General features: G+C 38.5%; 1 protein-coding gene across 3 annotated transcripts in view; it reads right to left on the bottom strand.

The window, feature by feature from the left end:
• Window positions 1–27,786, bottom strand: part of RELN (reelin) — a 536,751-nt gene that overhangs the window by 58,179 nt on the left and 450,786 nt on the right. For all 3 annotated transcript variants that reach the window (XM_019825367.3, XM_019825368.3, XM_011280339.4), the window contains exons 37-46: window positions 25,499–25,583; window positions 24,488–24,670; window positions 21,384–21,555; window positions 21,183–21,285; window positions 18,313–18,542; window positions 12,239–12,459; window positions 9,722–9,869; window positions 7,195–7,453; window positions 6,086–6,335; window positions 1,923–2,091 (exon numbers count right to left, since the gene is read on the bottom strand). In XM_019825367.3, the coding sequence (XP_019680926.3) occupies window positions 1,923–2,091; window positions 6,086–6,335; window positions 7,195–7,453; window positions 9,722–9,869; window positions 12,239–12,459; window positions 18,313–18,542; window positions 21,183–21,285; window positions 21,384–21,555; window positions 24,488–24,670; window positions 25,499–25,583 (1,820 nt within the window). The remainder of the gene's footprint in view (window positions 1–1,922; window positions 2,092–6,085; window positions 6,336–7,194; window positions 7,454–9,721; window positions 9,870–12,238; window positions 12,460–18,312; window positions 18,543–21,182; window positions 21,286–21,383; window positions 21,556–24,487; window positions 24,671–25,498; window positions 25,584–27,786) is intronic.

The following is a 27,786-nucleotide window of genomic DNA, read 5'->3' as shown; positions in this document are numbered from 1 at the left end:
ACTTTGCAAATGTGGAGGCAGTAAGTTGAACTCAAGACAAGGAAGTACCACATTTAAAAAGTAGCTGGATATAAGAGCAGATAGAGTATAGCTATGCTAAGTTGTGTTTGAGACAAAGTGTTCTGAGTCTGGCACACTGTTCTCCTCATCTCTGGCATAGGGCAGAGAACACTAAGAAGTAGGTCTGGCTTGGGCTCCATCCATGTGCATTTCTTTCTGAATTATCTACAAGGCCTTATTACAAGGCAGGACCACCTTTAAGACCACTGTATAACAGGGGCTTTGAGGGTAGTACAATAAGCAGTGCATATTTTCAGTACGGTAACAAGAGGAAAGGGATGCTCATCAGATTTCTCAACTTATCATTTGAAAGGGCCAAATTCTTATGGGTAGGTGCAAAAGACAATTAAAAGATATATTAAAAGAGGAGGAATAATTACCTTTCTTGAGTAGAAAAGTCAAGGGTATAATCACTAGCTGGAGTAAATCTTAGAACGTCTTTTATTTGCAAAATGCTACCAAGTAGCTGGGTAATAATTCACAGAATTCATAAAGCCTTAAAAGACCGTTGCCTTAATGGAGTTTTTTTTTCTATTTTACTTATTAAGATCACCTTAATAATTCATGCATGGCAATACCTTTAACGAGCAACAAAATCTCACGTATCTCATTTAAACTTGGCAACTCTACTGACAGTTAATATAGTCTCGTAGCTCTGAGCCAGCAATTGTAGAGGGGCCTTAGGCTGTTAGTAACTGAAACCATCTCATTTATGATAATCCCAAGAAAAGTTATGTCCTAGATGAATAGTTGAATTTTATGATCATTTGCTAGGAAGATTTATTCATTCTTCATTTGTGGGGAAGCGAGGGACCAATAATGAGCCCAAACTGTAACTCCCGTTCCACATAATTGCACTGGTTTCTTTGCTTCTGTCTTAACGGCAACAACTGATTACCATTTTTTTGGGGGGGGGGAGGGAACAGAATTTCCCAACAAGATTTTAAAGCTTTCCTATGATTAGCACCTCCTTGGATAGTGAAAAGAGAGAAGGTCAGGGAACACCATCCAGTAGGCAAGGTGAATTCTCTGTATAACTCAAATAAAGCACTTTCCAGGCAATTTTATTAAGCCACCACCATTTCTTATGGACTCAATGAATGACACATTCATAATTGTTTTTCATATAAAAGAATGCTCCAGGTGGTAATTCTCGAGATACTGTTTAAAATAAAATTTCAAAAGCAGACAATAATTTTAATATACACTTATTTGCTCTATCTATTGATATGACACCACTCACTGCTATACCTACGGTAGTCTAACAACAGACTCCATTTAAACCTATTCTGTATGCAATGTGCCTGTTTTAAATTTAAGTGAATCAAGTCGGAGACTCTCACTGATCCATATACTGTTTTCTTGAATATGCCATTCTTTAAAAATGTTAGAAATAAAAGTCAGTATAGGCCCGGCTTTTGGGAAAAAAAAAAAACAACAGAACAATGTCACCACAAAAACTGGCTTCTATTTTGCTTATTTATTTTTTTTTATTCCTCCTTTTTTTAAAGTAAGCTCTACACCCAGCATGGGGTTTGAACACAAGACCCCAAGATCAAGAGTTGCATGCTTCACTGACTGAGCCAGCCAGGTGCTCCCTATTTTGCTTATTTTTAAAAGTAAACTCCGTGCTTTGTGTGGAGCTCAAACTCGCAACCCTGAGATCAAGAGTCACATGCTCTACTGACTGAACCAGCCAGGTGCCCTTATTTTGCTTCCTAAGATCACCTTGTTCATTCATGGCTGGCAATACCATCAATCAATAGCAAAATTGCATGTATCTCATTTAAACTTGTTGTCCTAAAAGCTGATATGCCAAATTATATCAGATTTGGGTTCACTACATGCAGAAGCATCCATACCTGGTATAGGGAGGGAGAGGCAGAGTGATTCTGGTCCATTTGTTGAAAGTGTCTGATACCAGGATCCGCTGCAGGTGATAGCGACTGCATTCAACATTGGTAGGTAGACAATCCCTTACCAATGGGTGCCATGATAATCCAAGGTCTACTGAGTATTCCAATTCAATAGCTGAAACAGGAAACACCATTCTGAATAGAAATACATGTATGTAGACCCAGGAACGGTAAATACTTATATCTTCTTATGTTTTAATTTCACTCAGATGTCAATTTGATTTTTCCTCCGTATTTATGTTTCCTATTTTGAAATGTTTCCCGGTTTGATTTTTCCTTCCATGCAATATTAGTTATTATTTTTCACTTTCCAGATTAAAATAAATTTTCTTTTAAGGGGGTATGATCAAGTGAAACATAAATTTTCCTAAATCACTCCTTATAGTGAGAAACTTTCAGAACAAGCATAACAAAACCATTGTTTATATGTAGTTAAAGCAACAGTAATGATAGTTATATATATATTTAGTGCTTAATCTAATAGTTACAATATATTATAAAATTATACAAACTATATATAATTTGAGGTACTGCAACTCTATGGTATCTATTTAATAGTTAACATACAAATGCAAACATAGTAACCATATATTTTAATGATTACTTTTTAAAAAGTTTTAAAAAACTGAGCAACTTTCCCTAAATTTGACCATTCAATAGGGATCCTGACCAATAATGCCAGTTTTGCTCCTGATACAGGTGAAACTTCTTACAAGTTGCAAAATCTCTTTTGCTCTTATCCTGCTCTGCTGTGTTGTGGAATATACTGGGAAATAAGAGAAGTATCAGGAGGGACCTGAAGGACATGTAATTTGTGCCAAAGAAGGCAGTCAGGCTGTGGGTCTATGAAAAGATACTTTTCTTTTTCTTCTTCTGAAAAATTCAACTTATGTTCTATGTTTTGTATTTCTCTTTAAGTCTTTAGAAACTGCTTCAGGCCCAACCTCCCTATTGAAATTGCTTCCTCTAAGGCCGTGATTCTCAATCTTGGCTGCACACTGAAATCACCTGGGTACCGTTAGAAACCACTAATGCCAGGGTCCCACCCCCAGGGATTGTGATTTCACTCTTCTGGGGCACAGCCAAGGTATCAGGAGATTTAAAGCTCCCCAGGTGATTGTCATGCACAGCCAGTGTGGGACCACTCACTTCAGGGAGGTTCCTAGCAACCTTTTCTAGTTAAATACAGTGGTTCATCTCAGTCTTCATTATTCTTGTTCTTCCTACAGCGTTGGATGTTATTGATTATTCCCCAATTCTTGAAACTTTCTTTTCTTTTGGAGGACATTATTCTGAATCTCCTCTCTTACTTTCCTGTGACTCCTGTGCTAACTAGCCCAGCTGTGGGCATTCTTCCAGACTCCATTTCTGGTCTTCTGTTTTATGTGTATACTCCTTGGGCTTCAACTATGACCTGTGTGCCCAGATTTGCCAATTTTATGTCTCCAAGCAATTTCATTAATTCAATAAATGTTTGCTCAGCCTGGCATTGCACCGGATGCTGGCCTATTGTGGGTGCACAGTATAGAAAAAGTTCCTGCTTTCCATATTGTAAGTCCTCTTCACTCAGGGGATCTCCACTAAAAATTACTTCTAGGACTTGTTGTGATGAGCACCGGGTGTTATATGTGATGAATCCTTAAATTCTACTACCAATATTACACTATATGTTAACTAACTAAAATGTAAGTAACTTGAAACAAACAAAAAAATAAATAAAAAAAACGACTTCTACCCCAACTAAAGAAAAACTCACCATTTTCCCTAATAAATAAACATCTTCTCTTCACTACTAAATTCTTTTCTTTTAAATGTTTATTTATTTATTTTGAGAGAGAGAGAGAGAGAGAGAGAGAGAGAGAGAGAGAGAGATTGCACAAGCAGGGGAGGGGCAGAGAGAGAGAGAGAGAGAGAGAGAGAGAGAGAGAGAGAGAATCCCAAGCAGGCTCTGCACTCTTAGTGCAGAGCCTGATGCACAGATGCAGGGCTTGATCCCATGAACTCTGAGATCATGACCTGAGACAAAATTAAGAGTCAGACACTTAACTGACTAAGCTATTCAGGTGCCCCTCTTAACTACTAAATTCTATCAATGGCAATGCTTTTGCACTTGTTTTCTGGGTTCAAAATTTATAAATTATTTTGGAAATTTTACTCTTCTCTCTTCTTTACCCTCTGTGTTCAAACTGTCAGCTGGTTGTGAGATTTTCTGCTTCTTTCCTTTTTGTTTGCATTGTCTCACATCAATATTATCCATCCTATTTCTCTTCATGCCACCTCCTCTGGAGATTACCACTGAGGCTTCCTTACTGGGATTCTTGCCTACCCACCTTCATCAGCTTTTGGGCTCATCTCCCAGAAACACACCATGACGCTTCTCTGCACTTGAGTCCTTTTATTCATGTCCTTGTCAGGTACAAATTCTTTTTTTTAAACTTTTTAAAACATTTTTCAAATCTTTTTTTAATGTTTATTTTTGAGAGACAGCATGAGTGGGGAGGGGCAGAGAGAGAGAGAGAGGGAGACACAGATTTGGAAGCAGGCTCCAGGCTCTGAGCTGTCAGCACAGAGCCCGACGCGGGGCTTGAACCCACGAATGGTGAGATCATGACCTGAGCCAAAGTCGGATGCCCAACAAACTGAGCCACCCAGGTGCCCCTATAAATTCTTGTATGTGCCTTGTAAGGCTCTTCTTAGTTGGCAACTCTGCTTATCCATCTCTGCTTTCCTCTTTGATTTTGTCATTCAGTTCAACCTTTCTCAAGAGGCTGTGCCAGCCTATAGTAGAAAGTACACAGGAGGGTAGAGTGTCAGTCCTGGTGCTAGTGCAGGCCTATTGTGTCATAGCTTACCTCCTTGGGTTCCCATCCATTTCTTATGCTACTGAGGGAGTAGGCATCTAGAACCTTACCACCCTTTTCCATTTTCAAAATCAGCACTTTCCTCTCCTCCACTAGATGCAAATATTGCCTGTTCAGGCAGGTCTGCTCATGGCTTTCGGCATGGACTAGGAGGACCCCCACCTCTGTCTCTTTGCTTATGCTGCCAGCCTAGCTTGGGGTGTCCTTTCTTCTCTATTCACTCTTCAAATCCACTGCAACCATCAATGCCTACTTGAGACAGCTTCTTTGTGAAATCTTCCCAAACTCCTTGGATTGGCCATCCATTGGTCATCTCACTCTCCTTTGAGCTCTCATCACATTTGGCATCAGCACCAATCCACAGATCACTTGACTTTGTCATTTATTGCACTCTAGCTTTTGGAAGTATCCCCTCAACTAGACCTATTGAAGACAGATGGGTACCTTATACTTTTCCAAGTTCCACCCCTGCTGACTAGGTTAGTGCTGACTAATCGATCCTGAGGTAGAAGCTGCACTTCTGGGAGTCCCCTTAAGATATGTCCACTAAGTTCAAACTAGCAGAAATATGAAAAATCTGGATTTTGTAAGACCTTGGAAGTAACCAAATTTGTCAGATGTTGGCCCCCCAGAATCTAAAACAGAACAAGGTCCTTGTGAACATTCTAGTTTGTATCTCTTGGAGGAAGAATAAGGGGTGGTAAAAGTCTGGAAGACTACCAGAATCCCAACAGGTTTGCATTCCAGTGAAGGCTCCAAGTATGCAATGATGTCAGTTTTTATATCTCCTAGGATAGGTGTGTGCGTGTGTGTGTGCAAGTCATGTGTGAGTAGGAGTGTGTGTGTATACAACCTTGAGGATGCAAACTGGTCACAATGAGGGTGGCCTAGAATATGCTATGACCTAGAATGGCGAAAAGTATAAGGCAAAATGGGAACAACAACATGTCATGATTCCTGGGGAGTTGGAAAGAAGACAGTAACCAGACTAATCTAAAGCCCTATGAATTAAAACCTATGCAAATGCAAATTTATGTGTAAATCCTATGGCTTATTCTGGCATTCTCTATGTGATGAGAGTTCTAGTTCTGCAAATCTGATCGTACAAGAAAATTCTGGATTTTCCAACAAGAGATAAATTAGGGGTTATTATCTCTCTCTCTCTCTCTCTCTCTCTCTCTCTCTCTCTCTCTCTCTCTCTACCTGGAAATGGGGTAATGTTCCTCTACCCGGAAATGGAATTTTTACCGTAACAGGAGTCTGTGACTGAGCAGGAGGCAGCGAAATCTATCTGCAGGAATGAATCCTCATTCACAGCAATGTCTGTGGTGACCACATAGCGGGTGCTGGCCTTTTCAATGAAGACTAGGGCATCTCCGGTAGAGCCACACACAGGCATCTTGGTGCCTCCTGGGTGAAGCAGCCATTTCCTACTATCCAGGGTTGTGAAATCATCCTCCAAGACTGTATTACCAGAAATATTTCCTCCAATAAGAATCTGAAATGTATTTTCAAGAAAACAAATTTTTAATATGGTTTCAAGAGACGAGAAGAGTTCAGTCTTTTTGTTTGTTTTTATCTGTCAGATTGCTCAAAACTGGCATCATACAGCAAGCATACTGTTTGGGGCCTTTCAGAATGCTTTTGTTTATGTGGTCTGCTTGCCCATCTGGCAAGAAGCTACAGAAAACAAATTGAAGTATTGACAAAACCATTCACAGCCTTCATGGGCCAAATTGTGCCTTTGGAAACTACATGCACCCAAGCTGGGAAAGCAAAAGTTGGCTTACATGTGATTATTTTCCATGTGAAATTTCTATTTAAGGACAGTTGTATCCTAAAGCATTTCAGTTCCAATTTTTTGCATGGATTCTATCATTTGTTAACAGGTTCTTTGAGATCTATTTGATATGCATTTTATTATGTATGAAGATCGTTTAGAAGTGTCCATGAGGCTGTTAGGAATATTTACTTATTTCTTCTTCAAAGGCTAGGAACGAGGATTTGTAAACTACTGCATGTGGTACCAGTGCTAATTTGCACATTTTCCTTTTCAGAGAATTATAACCTCGCATCAAACTTGATAAAGTCCCTCTATCCATATGGCAGAATTCTCTATGAGCAGGACCTGGGCCTTCTGTTGTGTTGCTGGTTTTTATAGGCTCAGGCAATTGAAGGAAAAGAGAAGGAAAGGAAGCTAATTGCCATATCTAATCTAGCTGTATGCCCTTGGGCAAGTCATTCAATTGTTGGTCCTGAGCTTCCTCTACTGAGCGAGGGGGCTGGACTGTATGCTTTGTAGGCCACATGCAGCTCAAGTGCCAAACATTACAATAGTTAATCCTGAGTGGACTGACCTGGTCGATAACCCAGGGACTGTAGAAGTGCCCATTTTCAGATGGTTGCCACCAGCGGAGGCGAGTAGAAGTGGAACGGGCCTTCAAGGGTATCTCCAGGGCAATGTACCTGCCCACGTTGCTGGAGTTGCTGAAAAGGAACTCTTGAAGGAGGCTCCATGAGAGGCCGCCATTGAGTGAATACTGCAGAAGCACAGGTTGGCTCCTGGGGTCAGGAACACCTTTACCACATCCCAGCCTCATGAAGAACTGCACGAATCTGACATGAGTAAAGTTTACTGTAGATTTTTTCACTTCAGTGAGAAATGCACACTATTAACATAAGACAAGCACACAGGGTAATATGGGGAAAGTGCACGGTTTTAAAGAATATGATGATTTAACAAGTGTCTAAAGCAATCATTTCAAATCCCAATTTTCCTTGTTAATGTAAGAGAGTTAATGAAATGAAAAAAAGGCAATTCTGTACTCAAGTTTATATTTTGTACCCTTCCACAGAGGAGACTCTGAGGGAACTGAGCATTCCCCAATCCTGTTGCTACTCTATAAGAAGATGGGAGGGGTCCAAAGTCTCTTCAAGTTTGGGAGTGTGTATTGCTATCTATTTAAGACAAATTTGTCCTTAGTATCTGAAGCTGGAAGAATGCTATGAATGTAGTTTATGCCGTTAATTGGCGAAATCATCCATTTTCAGGTCTTACCAGTTTTTCAGATCTCATGTTATTGGTTTTGGGGAGACACATTTAAATTCAGCAGTTGTAGCACCTCTTTGTGAAAGACCAGGCATCTTTTGGAAGAGGTGTGTCGAGCCTGGGCCTCTTTTCTGTCTTTTGTGCCAGGGGCAGGAAAGTGAGTGTGGGGTGGTGGTAATAGTGGGCTGTGCCAGCCTCTGACTATTGCTGGGTCTGGGATGGATGAGACTGGCCATCGAGAATCATGGCGGCCAGCCAGTGGCAGCCTTTCCAACTGGCAGGGAGGTGGACAGAGTGGCAGCAACCAGCTGGGGTGCCAAGGAAAACTAGCTCACATGTTATCTTTGGCAGGCAAGCGGCTGGTGCCTGGTCTGGCCGCTATGCTAGCTGGTAATGCAGAATAAATTTCGTGTGTAACCCAACACATACACCCAATTATGTATGCATGTCAAACACAGGCAGCATATTGGGGCTCATAATGAAAGTTATCAGTTCCATATATAAAACCATGCATTCTTCATGGGTTCCTCCCCTCCCCCATCTCCATTAACTGGGCACTCATTTATCTCATAACCCCAAGAAAATTGGGATTTTACATGGAGCATTTTGAGGTCAATATATGCAAATCCCACACAGCATGCTACTGAGATGAGATAAATAATGGAGCTTTTTAACACTGGATTAATGAAAAAAAATACATAGTGCCTAGTGACGTTTAGAACTATAAAAACAATAACCATTTACAGAAAAAAGCCTTTTAGCCTATTGTCTATTGTATTGGGAAATGTTTATATTAATTTAGTTATGGACAAATCTATGTCAGAATTATTTTGGAAAGATCTAATAATTTCTAAATTAGAGAACTTGGCTGGTAATGATAAATCTGAAATAAAAAGCATCAAATTAAACCATATGCATTAAAATAGGATGAAGATAAATAAAATCTTGCTTTCTATAATAGTAAGATTATCTCACAGAATTGTATTTTTATGAGGCATGCTCAAATTTATAATTCAATAAAATAAAAGATTTAGGTGAAAGAGAAGGATAAATATGTTGAGATACATTTTAAGATTCTCTGAAATGTTCTGAAAAACAAAAACACGACTTCTTTGTTCACTTGCAAAAAATAGGTCAGGGTTCCATTTTACACATGTTAAGTTGTCTTCTTTATTTTCCTGGCTAAGTTTTTGGCTCGTCAAGTGATCAAGGGATACACATCTTGACAGGACATAATCCTCTGAGCCAGTTTAAAATGTTTGTTTCTCAGTGGCTATGCTCAAGTCAGAAAATGAGTACCTAGAAAGCAGGAGCAAATCATTGGAAAGAAAGGCTTACAAAGAATAAGGCTACACTTCAAATATTTTTTACTTAAACTGCTAATGGATATAAAATCAATTGTGAATAATTGGAGGATGCATGGTATTTCAGTTAAGCTTTTACTAAGCATGGTATAGATAATTTTCCACGTAGTCCAAGTGCTCACGAAAAGTATTCTCTAGAAGGTGGATAAAAAAGATGCAACATTATTTTCTGGAAGTGAAAGGAAGTTAAACATTGTCATTTCCTAGTCACTGTCTTATAACCATCACTGTCTTGATATTAACTTTTGTCTGTTTAGCTATGTTTCATTTCTGATCTAGTTTATTTTGCAAAGCTCTGTTTTAGAATAGAAATTATGTACATCATGTCTTAATGGAGTCTTAGATAAGACAGCAGCTCAGCATGTCCCATGGATAGCCTTGCCCTTCACATGTCTGCTTTTTTCTGATGTACTTATGTTCTGTTACTGTCTATCACAATGTGGTTTCTCAATAGCATCCCAAAATGTTTACCTAGCATGTGATAAATCCAGATCTCGTGTTGTCAACATGCGCAAGCCATCTTCATTGAAAAAGAGGTTGTTTCCACTGGAAAGGATTCCACACTTCCGAGATGGCTTTCCACCACTCATTAATAAGAATCTATCAGATTCTAGCTGACCTGAAAAAAAAAAGCAGTAAATGTGATTTACCTATGACCGCAAATATAGGCATATTCTTTTTTAAAGGACAAGGGCCTTATGTAGTTTTGAAATACAAAGTCATAAATATCGAAGTCATAGATTTTGGGATAAGAGGTCTCTTCAACAGTTTAGCTTGTGTGAATTGTTTAAACTCAGCTGGATAATTTAAGGGTCCACATGATAGAAGGGGGAAGAAGGCTTTTTCTGAGTATCTATGGTCTAGCCAGATGGGTCCTTCCTTTCTGCTCTTCTATGCTGCAGAAAATGACACTGGCTGGTCAGAGAGTGATTCCGGCCAAAAGTAAGAGCATAATGTAGCTTTTCCACTGGCTTTTTGATTGTATCTTTGCTACTCTGAGGACAGTATCAGGCAGGTGTTATAAAATATTTTTAAAAAACACAGTTTTAATGGGAGATATTACAGAGTAATTTAATATTTTCTAAATACTGTCCTTATAAATCTCTTTGGATACTTACCTTAGATCTAGAGAATTTTTTGATTGTGGTAAAATGCACACAACACAAAATTTATCTCTTCCAATATTTTATTATTATTTAAAATTTTTAAATGTTTTTTTAAGAGAGAGAGAGAGAGAGAGAGAGAGAGAGAGAGAGAGAGACAAAGCATGAAAAGCATGAGTGGGGAGGGGCAGAGAGAGAGAGAGAGAGACAGAGACACAGAATCTGAAATAGGCTCCAGGCTCTGAGCTGTCAGCACAGAGACCAATGCAGGGCTCGAACTCACAGACCATGAGATCATGACCTTAACTGACTGAGCCACCCAGGCCCCCTTATTATTATTAATTTTAATGTTTATTTATTTTTGAGAGAGAGAGAGAGAGAGAGAGAGAGAGCGAGCATAAGTGGGGGAGGGGCAGAGAGAAAGGGAGACACAGAATCCTAAGCAGGCTCCAGGCTCTGAGCTGTCAGCACAGAGCCTGATGCGGGGCTCAAACCCACAAATCATGAGATCATGACCTGAGCTTGAAGTTGGATACTTAACCCACTGAGACACCCAGGCTTCCCTCCAACATTTTAAAAGCAAACAACTCCATGGCATTTAGTACATTCACATTCACATTGTGCAACCATCACCACCACCTAGCTCCAGAACTTTTTCATCGCCCATAAAGAAAACCTTATACCCATTAAGCAGTCATTCCCCACCTCCCCTTCATCCAGCCCTTGCCAATCACTAATCTGCCTTTTGTCTCTATGGATTTGACTATCCTGGAGGTTTCACATTAATGAAGTCATATGATTTGTGGCCTTTGTGTCTGACTTCTTTCACTTGGCATAATGTTTTCAAGGTTCATCCATGTTGTAGCATCCATCAGTGTTTCATTCCTTTTTATGGCTGCATCATACTTCATCGTATTGATATACTTAATATACCTAATATTAAAATGTACTTTAAAACCATAATTATAACAATTTTATAAGCAACTTGGGGAAAAGAAAAAAAAAGCTTTTAATCTCACTACTCTAAAACACATAGCCATGACATTAGTTCAAGACGTTCTCTTAGAATATTTTTCCATTGTTTTATCAGAGTATATCTCCAATGGATATAATTAATTGTGAATAATTTCAATCGTTATATGAGTATAACATTATCATCATGTTATATCCTTTTTTTCTACATTATAACATTACCATCATACATAATGACATTAGATTCTAGGTATAAAACCAAGGTACAGAAAGCAATGAGAGGCTGCTTATTGAGTTGATGACAAACAATGACAGGAATTTACATTTCTGGAAACTTGTTCCCTCTACCCAAGATTAACCCTCTAGAGACATTTTTTCTTTCTTTTTCTTTTTTTTTTTAAATATATAATTTATGGTCAAATTGGCTAACATACAGTGCGTAAAGTGTGCTCTTGGTTTTTGGGGTAGATTCTCGTGGTTCATCGCTTACATATAACGTCCAGTGGGGAAACATTTTCTAAAATTATCATTAATCATAAATTACACGTGATAGAAAAAGTGGTGAAAATAGCTTTAGTTTTCTCAATCATGGTCTTGTTCATTCTCACTGACCATTGTTTCAAAAAAAGAACCTTATACAATTCAGAACTAACTGAAGGCATGGGTGGTCTCAATTGTAAGGATAAATAATGAAATATTAAAGTGGAACTTAATGATTACTTTTTTTGTTTTTAAGTTGGCTTCATGCTCAGTGTGGGGCCCAATGCAGGGCTTGAACTCACAACCATGAGATCAAGACCTGAGCTGAGATCAAGAGGCACCCAGGTGCCTCAATGATCACTTCTTTTAATTACCTGCATTTAATATGTAAGTTCTTTTTCAAAGCTACATAGAACTTATTTTAAGTGATTACCTTCAAAATCATCTTTGAGAAAATCAGGATTTTTGGTGCTTATTTTACAAGTTGGACCTGAGTAGCCGGGATCACATATACACTTGGTTCCATTGATACAACTCCCATGTCCGTTACACATCTCTTCACATTGGGGACCAATATAGACATTGTCAATGGCCCATGTCACGGGCTGAGAGCCAGCAGGGTAAAATCCTTGGTACCATCTGAAACGCACAGATCTGGAAAAGAGGTACAAGTCTTTTAAAATGGAATGAACAGAACAATACGCTTTCAAAGTAAGTACATCTGATCAATGAGCAGTGGGCAGTTACCACCTCTGCACCACAATCAAGAAGTAGAAAAAACGAGTTGACATTTCAAGAACACAAACTCTATTCCTCAATCTCCAGGATTTTGCCAATTATGTTCCTATTTCCTGTAAGCCCTTCCCAATCCTATCACTGGGTCGAATTCTAACTGACCTTCCACCTTTTTCAATATTGACTTCTTTGGTGAAGCTGTCTCCACCCTATCTGTCTACACTCTGCATAACTAATTTTTTTTTTAGTAAACTGAGGTAAAATTCACATAATATAAAAGTAACCATTAGCCATTTTAAGCATATAACCTGGTGACAGCACATGCACAGCGTGAGCTAACCACCACCTCTATGGAGTTCCAAGACATTTTCATCACCCCAAAAGGAAACCCTATGCCTATTCGGTAGTCACTGTCCATACCACCCTACTCCCAGCTCCTGACAACCATTAATCTCCTTTTTCTCCATATGGATTTACCTATACTAGATATCTCACATAAATGAAATCAAACAATATGTGACCTCTAGTGTCTGGCTTTGTTCTTATACCATAATGTTTCTGAAGTTCACCCAGGTTGTAGCAAGTATCAGATTTCATTCCTTTTTATGGCTGAATAATATTCCATTGTATGGGTATACCAACTTTCTTTGTCCATTCATCAGCTGATGGACATCTGTTTGTTTCTACCTTTTGGCTATTGTGAACTGTGCTTCTATGAACATTTGTGTACAAGCATTTGCTCGAATACCTGTTTTCAATTCTTTTGGGTAGAATGATAGAATTGCTGGGTCATATGGGAAATAACTAGTCCTTTACTTTCTCTCTCTGCCATATTTTTGACAGAATTTCCATTATTATAGTTATCCCAGCTGGAGATATTTAAAAGTGTACCTATTTCCTCTATTAATTTTGAGCTCCTAGAGGCCAATGCCTATGCCTCTTTCTTCTTTGACTCTTTTGTGGTGCCCAGTACAGTGTTTCATATACACTATATGTTGTTTGTCATTTGTTGTGAAGAGCCTCAAGAGCCAGACTGAGGTTTTTGGATTTTATCCTATTGGTAACAGAGAACTGCATAAGATTATTTAATTTTTAATTTTTTAAATGTTTATTTATTTTTGAGAAAGAGAGAGTGCGAGCAGGGGAGGGGCAGGGAGAGAGGGAGACACAGAATCTGAAGCAGTCTCCAGGCTCTGAGCTATCAGCACAGCTGATGTGGGACTTGAACTCACAAACTGTGAGATCATGACCTGAGCTATAGTTGGATGCTTAACTGACTGAGGCACCCAGGTGCCCGCACAAGATTATTTTAAAGAGAGGAGTGACAAAATCAAATTTGTTTGGTTAGATGCCTCTTATTTCTTAATTACTTTTTTTATTATTATTTTAAAGATTTTCTTTTTTATTTTTTTAAATGTTTATTTATATATTAAAAATTTTTTTTAGTTTTTTTATTTTTTGAGAGAGAGACAGAGTGTGAGTGGGGAAGGGGCAGAGAGAGAGAGGGAGAAACAGAACCCGAAGTAGGCTCCAGGCTCTGAGCTGTCAACACAGAGCCCGATATGGGTCTCGAACCCACAAGCTGTGAGATCATGACCTGAGCCGAAGTCAGACGCTCAACTGACTAAGCCACCCAGGCACCCCTTTATTTATTTTTGAGAGAGAGACTGAGCAGAGGAGCAGAGAGAGAGAGAGAGAATGAACAGAGGAGGGGCAGAGAGAGAGGGACAGAGGATTCAAAGCAGGCTCTCTGCTGACCGCAGAAAGCCCAATGTGGGCCTGAACTCACAAACCTTGAGATCATGACCTGAGCTGAAGCCAGATGCTTAACCAACTGAGCCACCCAGGTGCCCCATCTTAATTTCTTTTTAAATCAAAGATAATTTTCTCTTTTATTTGTAAGTAAATTGTGCTATCACATTGTTGATGATAAGTTAGCTTCTTGGAAATAACCTACATATTTAGGTAGCGGTCGAGAAATAGTTTAGTATTTTATTATACACAAAACTCAGTCCAAAGAAGACGGGTTTGTTTTTGAGGGCATGGCTACAGACATGGCATACACACTCATTTTTGTACCCTGTGAATTCGTCCCATTTCCAGTTATCATAGAAACCAAATTCAGAATTAAATAAGGAGAAACAGAAATTAGAAGTCAATTTTAGAAGTATTTATAAGGCTTCTAAAGTTTAGTAGATAGTAAAGCAGATGGAGTCAAGTTCCCACATATAATTTTAACCCTAATTTCATTGTTTATATCAAGACTCCCACTATATGGAGCTGCTCCCAAAATGCCAGTTCATAATTACATTTTATTTTAAAATACTTGTCAGAGTTTAGTCTTGGCAAGAAGCACTTTCTACCCTTTGAACTTTCAGACTGCTGAGCTGAGGGAAATGGCTAGAGTTTTCCTTTGAACAAAAGCCTACACGGATTTTTTTGAACTTCTTATTTATTCAAATGTTCTGAATACAAATGAACCACCTTGGTTGGATATTTATTATTGTTCACCTGCCTTGACACGGAAACTGCAAGCACTATGATAAATGGGCTGAAGGGTCTGGTTCCACTGTGGTTCCCTTCTGCTGAAATCTTATTTTGAAAATTTCTCACTGCCACCCTCCCTGATGAATGTCAGCGTCTGTTCTCCCAAGCCAGTGGTATTCAAAAGGACCTGTTTTTTAAACGTAAACTTAAAATTGCAAGCACACAACAGTGCTTTCATTAAACGGGGGTTTTGGTTGACTCATTATGAAAGTGTGTAAAGCAAAAGCAATTAGGAAGTTTTAACCACAAAAAGACTCTAGACAAAAAGGACACAAAGGTGATGTGAATAAAACTCGATGAAAGCTCAATACTTCATGCTTCAAATGTGAACGGACTGTATGTGGAGGCAAAAATGGTCATTTCTGCACCTGAAAACATTTCATATACTTTTTGGGTACCTGGTGCCTAGTAAGGTGCACAGGAAGGGGTCATTTAAATATGGGTTATAAATATATATTTTAGCATCTAGCTTGTGCTGTCACTATGAACCATGTTGAATACAAACCAAGGAATGGTTCACTGAGTTGGAGAAAATTTAACTTTTGCCTTCCAGCAATTCATGCCTGTGTGGGTTTTAAGAAGGGTGCTAATTCTTTTACTGAAACATGGACTAGACAACACTATGAAGGCAAAATCTTCTCTTTGCAAGAAATGGTTGAAGGCAATTTGAAAGGTAGGTTTAAACCATTCTGAGAGTGGGCAGGCCTCTTCAACAGATATAGTTTTTTTTTATGGAAATAAAAATGACACGGAGTACAAATAGCATGATGGTCTAAGTTCTGTACCTTTAAAATTGGAGGAGGTATATTTTAAACTGACACCCCAAACCAATAGGTGAAAATATATACATTTCTCTTGTTCAAATTATATTGCCTTGTAATTTCTCTTGCTCAGATTTCCAAATTGTATTTCCCTATGCATCAACACAGCCCAATGGACATTACCAATGGTAAGTTTGGTGATTTCCATGACACTGGGGCACTGTCCTGTGACTTTACTGCATACTTCTTTAAAGAGGATTATTTCCATGTGGGAACTTGCTGAAACAAGTCTCAGTTGTTAAAAAAAATTTAGCTCAAGGCCTACAACTTATCTTCAGGGTTGTTTCCTGGTTAATCCAATTCTTAGCTGAGAACAGGAGGAAATTAGAGGTCCATTAATGAGAAAGCCTGGTGGGGTGCGTGATTGGCTCAGTTGCTTCAGCGTTCAACTCTTGATTTTGGCTCAGGTCATGATCTCACAGTTTGTAAGTCTGAGCCCCACATAGGGCTCCATGCTGTCAGTGAGGAGATTCTCATGGCATTTTCTCTCTTCCTTCTCTCTCTGCCCCTTCTCCACTTGTGTGCATGTGCGCGCTCTCTCTCTCAAAATAACGAACTTAAAAAAGAGAGAGAGAGAGAGAGAGCGAGAGAGCGCGCGCTTGGGGCTGTCAACAATACCATAATGGTTAAGGTTTTGGTCATAGGTGTCTGTGTGATTGGCCAGTAGGCCTTTTCTCTGCCTATGCTAACTACATGGAGTTTTGACAGCTAGGCTTCTGTTCCATAGCTTAGCTTTCTGTCTGTAGATGAGTGACTCAGATTTTCTTTCCCAGAAATATGGAATTAAGAGTTCCAGCACATGAGAACTGTGATTTGCTGAGTGAGAGTAAAGTCAGCATGATAAAAATGGGGGTCCACACTCCTTTTGCTGAGGTCCTCACACTTTCTAGGTGGGGTCCATGCAACTTCCCCAGTATGCTTCCAGTAAGCTCTTCTACTTTTTGGTAAGCCTCTTTATATTTCCTGCAACATATAATCTTAAATAATACACCTGATTTTGGCTGAAAAGTTTTTCCTGAGCTATTTCTCCCTGCCCTATTCTTCTACACACCATCCTCCCACCGTCCACAATGGCAGCTTTCTGGTTGTGCTGGCCGAACTGTTAGCTCTATCTTCTTGAGGACATTTTGCTTAGTAATGCCTTTTTTTTTTTTTAAACAGTTGGGATTTTCCATTGGGATAATATCCTGGTGTAAAAGCAAGAATTACCAAATGATGTACTTGAAAGCACAAAATATTCAAGTCCTTAGCAGTCAAATTATAAAAATTATGCTGATGATATGATGAGAAGCAAATGGATTTATGTTCAAAGAGAATGCAGACATGTGAAAATTCACTTTCACCCTTTTGGAAAAGTACTAGGTATTAGGAGTTTTGCTTGAAGACCCAAGCCTTCTAATTACGCTGAGTTTCACATTGGGAATGTAAATCTATTTCCATCTTGAAAGTATATTAGTACTTTCTTCTTTTCTTGACATCCCCCGAAACAATGAGTTCTTTCTTCTGAGAGAAAAGACAAATTCAGAGGCAGCCTGCTTTGTTGACTTCCTCTCTTTGTTCACTTGTATTATTAGTTTTATATTTTGAACCATACTTTTCATTTCATTTCTATTAGAATTGAAGTCCTTTATCTCCAAATAGCTTTCAACAGAAGAGTCAAATATATGTAACAAGAATGCTGAGAGAGGTTGAAAAAGCAGAAATGCCTGGGGCGGGGGGTGGGGGAGAGAGTGGAGCAATTTTTTTTTTAATGAGACATCTAGATTTTCTGTGGGGTTCCATCCTCCAGCTGTGCCCTCTCCCTACACAAGGGACACAGGTAGATGTCTGAAAGTCATAAAATTCTTTTTTTTTAAACGTTTATTAATTTTTGAGAGAGAGAGAGACAGAGAGAGACAGAGCACAAGCTGGGCATGGGCACAGAGAGAGGGAGACACAGAATCCAAAGCAGGCTCAGCTGTTGGCACAGAGCCTGATGCGGGGCTTGAACTCGTGAACTGTGAAATGATGACCTGAGTTGAAGTCAGACACTTAACCGACTGAGCCACCCTGGCGCCCTGAAAGTCATAAAATTCTAACTGCATTTATATTGGGAGGTGGGGCAGGAGGGGGGAGAATTACATTAGGAGAGAATCGTATTTCTCTTGCTTCTTAAGTGATCTAATAAAGACCCATGGGGATACAAACCACTACAGGGTGGAGTCCATGGAGCACTCTTTTAAATCTATCCTCAAACTATAAGTGAGTAGTGTCAGCTCAGTGTCCTATGTTTTGAACATCCAGTGATCTGCTGAAGCAGAGAATGAGGAAGAAACGTAAGCTGGAAGATGCCCATGATGAAGTAGCAAGTCAAGGATGACATCAGCGAGAAAACCGTCCAATGAGAAAAGTGCGGTGTCCTCACCCACAAAGGTGCAGCTTCCCGAAGTGCACGACCTCCCTCCTCCAGCCCTGGGTGGTCCCCGCGTAGTAGGTACTGCTCGGGTGGTGCTCGGTGGAGCACAGGGAGCTGACGTGGCTGCTGCTGTGGTAGCACAGGGGGAGTAGCAGGTGCCAGGTCGCCCCAAAGTCCCTTGAAAATTCCAGTCTGACCGGATCAGCAGATGAGCTATCAGTGGAGCAGCCAACATTGATCTTGGGGAAGAAGAAAAAAAATCATACAAATTACTTCGGAGCAACAAGCCTTGAAATGATTCACCACTTCATTATTTTCTCGAGAGTCCATTTTCCTGGGAACTGTCTTGCTGAAATATTTAACACTCTAAAATTCTGTTTTGCCTAACTGAGTAATATCATATATTACCTTCAAATAATAATTTTTTCATAAAGAACCTCAAAGGACCTCATAAAAATTTTATTTTCCCTCATTTTATAAAAAGCTAGGAAGTGGGGAAGGCAGAGTGTGGCAAAGAGTCCAAATTTTACCTCTGGCCTACTTTCATAGCCAAGCCAAGCAAGTTGTAATGAAAAGACCATTTCCTTATTTCTAACCACTAGCTGTTTGTTTATTTTTTTTTTTAGTCTGCTAAATAGGAAGAGCTTCTTTTAAAAAAAAAAATTTTTTTTTAATGTTTATTTATTTTTGACAGAGAGAGACAGAGCATGAGCAGGGGACGGGCAGAGAGAGAGGGAGACACAGAATCCGAAGCAGGCTCCAGGCTCTGTGCTGTCAGCACAGAGCCTGACGCAGGGCTTGAACTCACAAACTGCGAGATCCTGACCTGAGCCGAAGTCGGACGCTCAACCAACTGAGCCATCCAGGAGACCTGGAAGAGCTTCTGTTTTCCTTCTTGTGACACCTTACAAATAACCCCCCAAGTTTTGCATGTGAAGAAACTTTAATATGTATTCAATATTAAAACAAAACAAAATATAATTACTGTCACCATTTCCCTGGCACAGGGAGAGTGTTTCTCAGAAAGATCCTCTTAATCATTAGGTAAATAACCACTTCATTCCTTTTTCCACGCTTTCAAGTAAATAATCTAAAACTTAATTAAATAAATGCATATAATTCTTTCTATGAAATTTTCCCCTCTTGCAATTGAGATTAATATTTTCTTGCTGTTGTAGCAACTGGATATATTTATAATTTTTGTTGCTGAACTTACTCCTTGTGCCTTTTGATGAGTAAACTATCAACATTTGATAAACTTTTCAACTACAGGCATTTGTTTCTACCTAGATCCTTTTGATAACAGAACAGGGCCACAGGCACTACTTTTTATTAACATTTAAGCATCAATTTAGAAAATATAATAGTTATTTAAGTAACTTAACATAGAATTAGAAAATAAAACAAAGTTTAAAATAGATACAGAATAATTTCTCCACGAAGGCATCATTTGGTCTCTGAACTTTTGAGAGGCAAAAGAGAAGTCTAATTTAGAGGCTACAGATAGTTAATCTAAAACAAATATTCAATGGGAATGCAAGCTGGTGCAGCCACTCTGGAAAACAGTATGGAGGTTCCTCAAAAAACTAAACATAGAACTACCCTACGACCCAGCGATAGCACTACTAGGCATTTATCCACGGGATACAGATGTGCTGTTTCAAAGGGACACAGGCACCCCCATGTTTATAGTAGCACTATCAACAATAGCCAAAGTATGGAAAGAGCCCCAATGTCCATCGATGGATGAATGGATAAAGAAGATGTGGTATATATATATACAATGGAGTATTACTCCGCAATCAAAAAGAATGAAATCTTGCCATTTGCAACTGCGTGGATGGAACTGGAGGGTATTATGCTAAGTGAAATGAGTCAGTCAGAGACAAAAATCATATGACTTCACTCAAATGAGGACTTTAAGAGGCAAAACAGATGAACATAAGGGAAGGGAAACAAAAATAATATAAAAACAGGGAGGGGGACAAAACAGAAGAGACTCATACATATGGAGAGCAAACTGAGGGTTACTGGAGGGGCTGTGGGAGGGGGGATGGGCTAAATGGGTAAGAGACACTAAGGAATCTACTCCTGAAATCATTGGTGCACTATATGCTAACTAATTTGGATGTAAATTTAAAAAAATAAAAAATAAAATTAAAAAAAATAAAAAAATTTAAGGACCCATCTGAAAAAAATAAAAAATAAAACAAATATTCACAATTTTGTTGATGCAATTAGGCACTATTTTATGCCTTCCCAAAGGTTGATATAGACCTCAGCTACGAAACAAGCACCTCTGAAAGTTAATGATATTGAATGCTGGCACAGCACACCCTTGCTTCTGCTGATTTTATCTAAGTCTTCAAAACACATAAAAGTTTTCTTTTATACATTATTAATTTGCTCTCCTCAAAATTATAAGGGGTCCATGAATATTAATGAAATACACAAAAATTATAAAAATAGTGTGGTGTTAAAATTCACGGCACCATGATACACATCATAGAAATGTGCTGGCAGGGTATAATGGTCATTATGTTGACTGGGTCTTAAACGCATAAAAACCGTGAAAACAATAACACAAGATTAGCATGGCTCTTTTCATTTTTAAAATGTTTAAAATAATTTATTTCAACAACTTCCCATTGTAGTAGGTGGGAGACTATGTCATACATAAAGGACAAAAATTCAGAAGTAAGCCTTAGTAGGACAATTGGTTCTGCTAATAAAAATGAATTGTGATGTAAAACCTTTTTTGGTCCTTGCACAAAAATGGGAAGTTATAATGCATGAAATTATCTGAGATTTTCCTTTGCTTTCCTGGCTTTTGTTCAAGATACAACTGAAAGCATTTCTGATAGAACAGAGTCAAGTACCTCAAACTGGATGATGGTGTTCTCATTCACATCCAGGTCACGAGTGGTAATGGAATGCTCACCAACTTCATTTGAAACAAATACCATAGCTGAATCTTCCTCACTGTTATATAAGAAAACGAGAAATCCATTAGGGCAAAAGTTCATCATGATTTGTGTACAGCAGTGGTTTTATTTTTAGCATCTCAATTAAAGACTTACGGGGCTCCTTTCGAAGAATATGGGCAATAAAGACCAATGTTACCACCGGGATAGAAAAACCAATTGTCTTCTCTGGGTCCAAAGTCAAATGTATCCAGAAGCATCAGAGGGTTGTTTAGATTATTCCCATCAATAATGAAGTCGTCAACAATCCAGATTTCTTCTTTTTTACCTAAGGCATTTTTGGTTAAAAAAAGGTTTTCCAATGGTACAAATCAGAGACATATTTTTGCTCAAGGGAAGAAAGTAAAGGATAGAAGGCAATCAGTGACAACAGGTTAGATATAGGCCTTCCAGAAAAAGAAACAGAAACTATATAACAGTGTATCTACAGTGGTTCAAGTAGGAGAAAAAATTAAGTTTTCAATCATATTAAATTGACATAGCATGGAACAGCCTCACTGATTTCAGGAAGCTGAGACAAACAGTCTGTGAAAGTGTGCTGCCTTCCAGTTACAGTGGTGCTAACGACCCCCCCGCTCAACCCCCAAGAATGGGATTTGAGTTATGTTTTCACGGTTTAGTGGAATCTGTAAGATATCTAAATCTGTGAAGATGGGCGATCAAGCCTGTGGATTGTAAACTGAGGTACACTAGTCTATCCAAGGAGAAACTCATGACCTTTTATTTTATTTATTTATTTATTTATTTATTTATTTATTTATTTATTTAATTTTTTAAATATTTACTTATTTTTGAGATAGAGAGTGCCAACAGGGGAGGGGCAGAGAGAGAGGGAGAGAGAGAGAATCCCAAGTAGGCTCTGCTCTGAAAGCAGTGAGCCCGATGTGGGGCTTGAACTCATGAACTATGAAATCATGACCTGAGCCAAAGTCGGTCGCTCAACTGACTGAGCCACTCAAGTGCCCCAACTAATGAGCTTTTAGAGTCAACCCATGACTTAGCATCATGCTTTGGTCAGGTCAAAGGACTGTGGTCACTAAAACATTGGCCTAATGCATAATTTTATTTAATTGTTAAAAACTACACAGAAGAGGGGCGCCTATGTGGCTCAGCTGGTTGATTGTCTGCCTCTTGATTTTGGCTCAGGTCATGATCCCAGAGTTGTGGGATCGAGCCCCATGTTGGGCTCTGCACTGCAGAGCGTAGAGCCTGCTTGAGATTCCCTCTCTCCTTCCAACCCTCTCCCGTGCTCTCTCTCTCAAATAAAAATTAAAAAAAAAAGACAAAGAAGAAAATACCCTGTGTTATATACATTTTTTTTCTTAACACTTTTCAAAAGTTTTATGTTTATTTGAAGTGACATGGGAATGTACAGAAAACCAGTAAAATCACTACTTAGGCTGTCATAGAATTTGATTCAGCAGCATAGGCTGGGTGTTTAAAGATATTACTGAGTGGATAAGAAGGGCAAACCCAGGCTGCTTTTGCAAAGCACTGTTTGGACTGAAGGAAACAAGGAGATAAGACCATGCCAACCAGAAACATCAGGATTCCCCAAGGTTGCTTCCTCACTGATTTTTACTTTTACTACAGTTCTTAAAAATAAAATAAAATAAAATAAAATAAAATAAAATAAAATAAAATAAAATAAAATTAAATAAAAGCATCTAGAGGGGCACCTCGGTGGCTCAGTCAATTAAGCGTCCGACTTCGGCTCAGGTCATGATCTCACAGTTCATGAGTTTGAGCCCGGCATCGGGCTCTGTGCCAACAGCCCAGAGCCTGCAGCCTGCTTCAGATTCTGTGTCCCCCTCTCTCTCTGCCCTTTCCTGGCTCATGCTCTGTCTCCCTCTGTCTCTCAAAAATAAATAAAAAGTTTAAAAAATCCATAAAAACAAAGAATCTAGAAATAGGAGCCTGTAGTTTTAAATGAAGTCACATGTGTCTCTCTAAATCTATCACTGTTCTAATTCAAGTAGTCTTCTCTTTTCTTGCTTTGGAAGCATTTGGTGAAAACAGTGAAGAAAAATCAGGTAATGAGAGACTTAAATACAGAGAACAAACTGAAGGTTGCTGGAGGGGCAGGTTGGGGGGGGGGTGGCTTAAATGGGTGACAAGCATTAAGGAAGGCACTTTTCAGGATGAGCAGTGGGTGTCACACTTAAGAGATGAATCACTGGGTTCTATTCCTGAAGCCAAGACTACACTGTATGTTAACTAACTTGAAAATAAGTTTAAAAAATAAAAATAATAATCAGGTAAGCATTCTAATCATACCGTGAAGACAATGATCCTTTGGACTGTGAAACTCCCACATTTTTTTCTTTTTCTTTTCTCTTTCTTTCTTTCTTTCTTTCTTTCTTTCTTTCTTTCTTTCTTTCTTTCTTTCTTTCTTTCTTTCCACTTTTATTTGGTGATTTTAAAAGATTATTTTTACTGTTCATAATAAGTTACATTTTTCTTTGGTTTATGAGTTATAAAGTAAATATTCAGGTTAAATTTTAGAGACAGCAGTACAGTTTTCTTATCCATTTCTGTGTTACCTCTGCAAAGAATCTGCTTAATGTGATATCTCCATGCTTACTCAGGCCATTAAATGCATGATTTGGTAGAGTCTGGTCCTTTATAATCAGCAGTTAATAGAAATATTGGAAGCAATAAAACATTACAAATTTGTAAAATCATTTTCTGTAGCCATTTGAAAATGCTATTAAATTATACATTCACTTTAACTTATCACTGAAGTGAGTGTATGTGATAAGAATATTTTATCTAAGCCACTATCTGCTTGGTGTAAGTCCCTCTGTTTTTGTCATGGTATTTTGCTACAATGTTGTTCTATCTCACTACTGAAATGCCACATTCAGAAGAACTATGTATTCCTAAATGAATTTAGCAAGAATGTAGTTATAGTTGATGAGTGGCTAATGATAATGCTGAATTATTTTTTAAAAACCTTAGCTCTGTAAGAGGCTTTTGCTATATTTACATTAGCAAGAGAACTTATGAGTCAAGTACAAAGAGGTGCTAAAGATATATAAAGTTAAATATTCATTGAGACTCCTCAAAAGGGAAGCATGCAAAATGTGTGTTACGGACAACTAAACCACTCAGTTGACAAACACTCCCTCCACATCTTAGAAACACACATTAAAAGGTCACAGTCAGTTTTGATCATAGGAGAACATGGGCATTCTTACCATTATTATAAGGCTGCCAGAGTCTGAATCTTGTAGCGTTGGTTTGGGCAGTATATGGCAAGGGGACATTAATGAAAAGTATGTTTGTTGTTTGAGGGAAGTAAAATTCATCCATTAGGAGCCAAGTGATTCCCCCATTGATGGAGAATTGTAATAGAATAGAGTGAGACCTCTCTGGGGTACCTAAAAAGAAGATACCACAGGCATAAAACATATTGTGATAAAAATGGGGAAGTGGTATGTTCTAAGAGACTATTCTTCGGGCATTGATGCATAAACTGACCTGTATTTGCATAGAGGCTTTATAGTCCAAATGCTTGGGAGGCAGCTTAAAGCTATGATAGGTGGGGCTTTCTGTATGAATGTATCTCAAAATGCACACCAGATCTTAGATTTTCACATGACAGTATCTCTCTCTTTCTCAGATATGAACACATATCTTTCTATATTTCAGTTAGGAAATATTACATCAGAAAATTTTGATTCTACAGGCATCGCAATTTTACAAAAGGTCAAATGTTTAAATCTTAGGATACAAGCAAAAATCAACTTGTATCCAAATGGCATTATTTATCGAGAAAATGGTTTAGTTAATATGAAAGGTCATAGTGGCAAAGAGCTGTCTCTTTTGGGTTCACATCTGTCAAAGAAAATCCAAAATTTCCATAAGTTAAAATTTTAAAACATAAAATTCTTACACCTAGGAAGTGGTGGTGGAAAAAAGACTCAGGGACATGATGATAAATTTACCATAGAACTAGCATGATTACTTACTACACCTATATGAAATTATTGCAAAATCAGTAGTTACCTTACCCTTATATTAAGACGAACTTAGATTATAGAAGCACATTTGTGAATGTTTATTTACTCAAGTTTATGTTAGTTCTTCCATGTAAGAGAATCTATGGGCCTCAAATCCATTTTTTCTTTGTGGGGGAGTAATTGTGCAAGGTAAGAGGGAGTTCTTCTGAAGGGAAATAATGAATTCTACCCATAGAAATAGCTTACCTTTTGCTATAAATCTAAGTGAAAACTGGACATACATAGTATTGGTACAGTCGAGATCTCTTGAAATAAACATCCTCAGTCCTTCCTGAAAACAACAACATATACGTTAAGCAACTTTATTTCATCCGCAAAATTATTTTCCTTTGACTTTTAAACACTTAACTTGTATTAACTAAGTAATAGATACATATAAGTAATGATCAAGAAGCAATGTTTGGTCCAGTTCAAAAGGAAAAATTGATGATTTTCCCTTTCTTGAGGCTCTCATGTCCTATGATTGCATAACACAATTTCATTGTCTCAACTCTAAACCACGCTTTGCTGTGACTTTTATGAAAAGCAGTGCAAAAATGATAGCATTACATATCTACAGGCCTTTTTAAAAAAGTTGCCTCCTTTGACCACAGCATGCCATGAGAGGAGTAATGAGGAATCAGACGGAAATTCTCTGCCAAGTGAGCCTGCTGGAAGTTGGGAATTAATAGGTAACTTTTACAGTGTTCCAAGGAGTCTCAGGAACTTACTACTCCTTTGTGCATGCTGACAGCCCTGGGAGGCTCTCATTCAGGCTGACACAACACCCTCCAGTTGGTCAAGTTAAATAAGGCATAACTAAGCAAGTCCCCATGCTTCGGCTGTAACTGTTCATGCAGAGAAGCCAAAGAAGAAAGAAAGCGATCACATTAGCTTTGGTAATTTTTTCTGCTAATTAACTATTTCTGGTTGCCTGGGATTGACAGCTCCATAGCTTGTTTTCTCCGTGTGTTTAAAGCACTGCAGTGACAGCCAGGAAAATAGAATTTCTCTATGCACATGTCCTAAGGTACAAATAGGCATTACTATTTAGTTTCTTACTTAGCTATGACTTCTGAATGAAGTGACTCTTTGGCGACATAGGGCTATGTGATACTGAATGGACACTGGATTTCTTAATTTTCAACTAACAAACACCCAATGTAATTTTGGCTAGAGAAAGTAAACTCTTCCTCTTTTTCTTAATATTTACTAGAAAGCACAATGCTCAACAACTGAAAAATTTTAAATAGGACTAATTTTGTCATGGCAACCATATTACTGAATGTCTATAACATGCTGGGTTCTAAAATAGACACTTCTTTAAAATACATAAACTTGTAAGGGCAAGAAATTATTATCTTTCTGATGCACAGAAGGAAACTGGTACTCGGAGAAAGTAACTTGCTCAAGATTGTACAGTTTAAAAGCAGTAGTGATAGAATTCAAACCCAGATATATCAGACTGTGAAACTTATCTTCCACCCTTTACGGGACACCAGTGTTTGGTTTATTAAATCATCTTTGGCTGTGGGGAGAAGAAAGCCAGATAATGCTAATTTAGAATTTGAGAATGATTTAATACTGTAATGAAAAAGTAACCGCATGCATACGTATCCCTGAACTTTATAATGCATAGATTCAAGCTTCTAGGATTGAAGGTTGCATTTGAAAATCCTTCTATTCCCAATCTTCGTTTTTCTTTTATCCTAATAACTCACTGCCCTGATCAGTCTGTGGCATCTAATCAATGCCTATTCTTCATGTCTTACTGTCTCTCCTCCCTCCCTCATACTCTGATAAGCACAAAGCCTTGAAGGGTCTTACAGCTTGGTGCCATGTAGAGGTGGAGGTTATGAGGAATGGTGACTTCTTCAACTTGCCATGAAAAAGCTCTGAGGTGGGTAGTTAATAGATCCAGCTAATAAAGATCCCTTACTAACAGTAAGTTAGAAGAATGCTATGACTCTGCCCCCTTGATTATGGAATTTAAGGATAAAGTAGTTCCCGTGGGCAAATACAGATCAGCCATAAAACGACCATTTCACGTTGCATCTTGTAGGAAAGACTGTGTAGAAAGTGGGCATGACCTACATGAAAGTATGTTTCACCGTCTGCAGTATCGGCTTATAGTTCGGCCCTTGATATTAATTACATGATGGAACTTGTAGGCCCTGCTCCTGTGTATATTTTAGCTCCCATAGATAGGTTTCTTTTCTCATCCTTTTTCTGGATTCATTAATCCATTTGGGCTAAATGTGGGAGTTCTTTGGTATCCAACAAGCTATCTGAATAGCTGATAGTGCTACTGAATCTATAAACATTAAAGAGGTACTATCATTTCCTTTTTTTACGAAAGAATGCCTTTCTAGGTCAAACTGCAGGCTACTGAATGGCACATGCTGAGCCCTCTCTCCATCTTGCAGGGCTGATAGATAATATGTCTAACACGTATAATGCTTGGCTGCTCTTGCATTTGGATGGCTAAAGGGAAA

The sequence above is a fragment of the Felis catus genome, chromosome A2 (genome assembly GCF_018350175.1).
Source record: "Felis catus isolate Fca126 chromosome A2, F.catus_Fca126_mat1.0, whole genome shotgun sequence".
NCBI lineage: Eukaryota > Metazoa > Chordata > Mammalia > Carnivora > Felidae > Felis > Felis catus.
The sequence above is the reverse complement of the archived record's forward strand: the minus strand, read 5'-3'. Positions and strand labels throughout refer to the sequence as shown.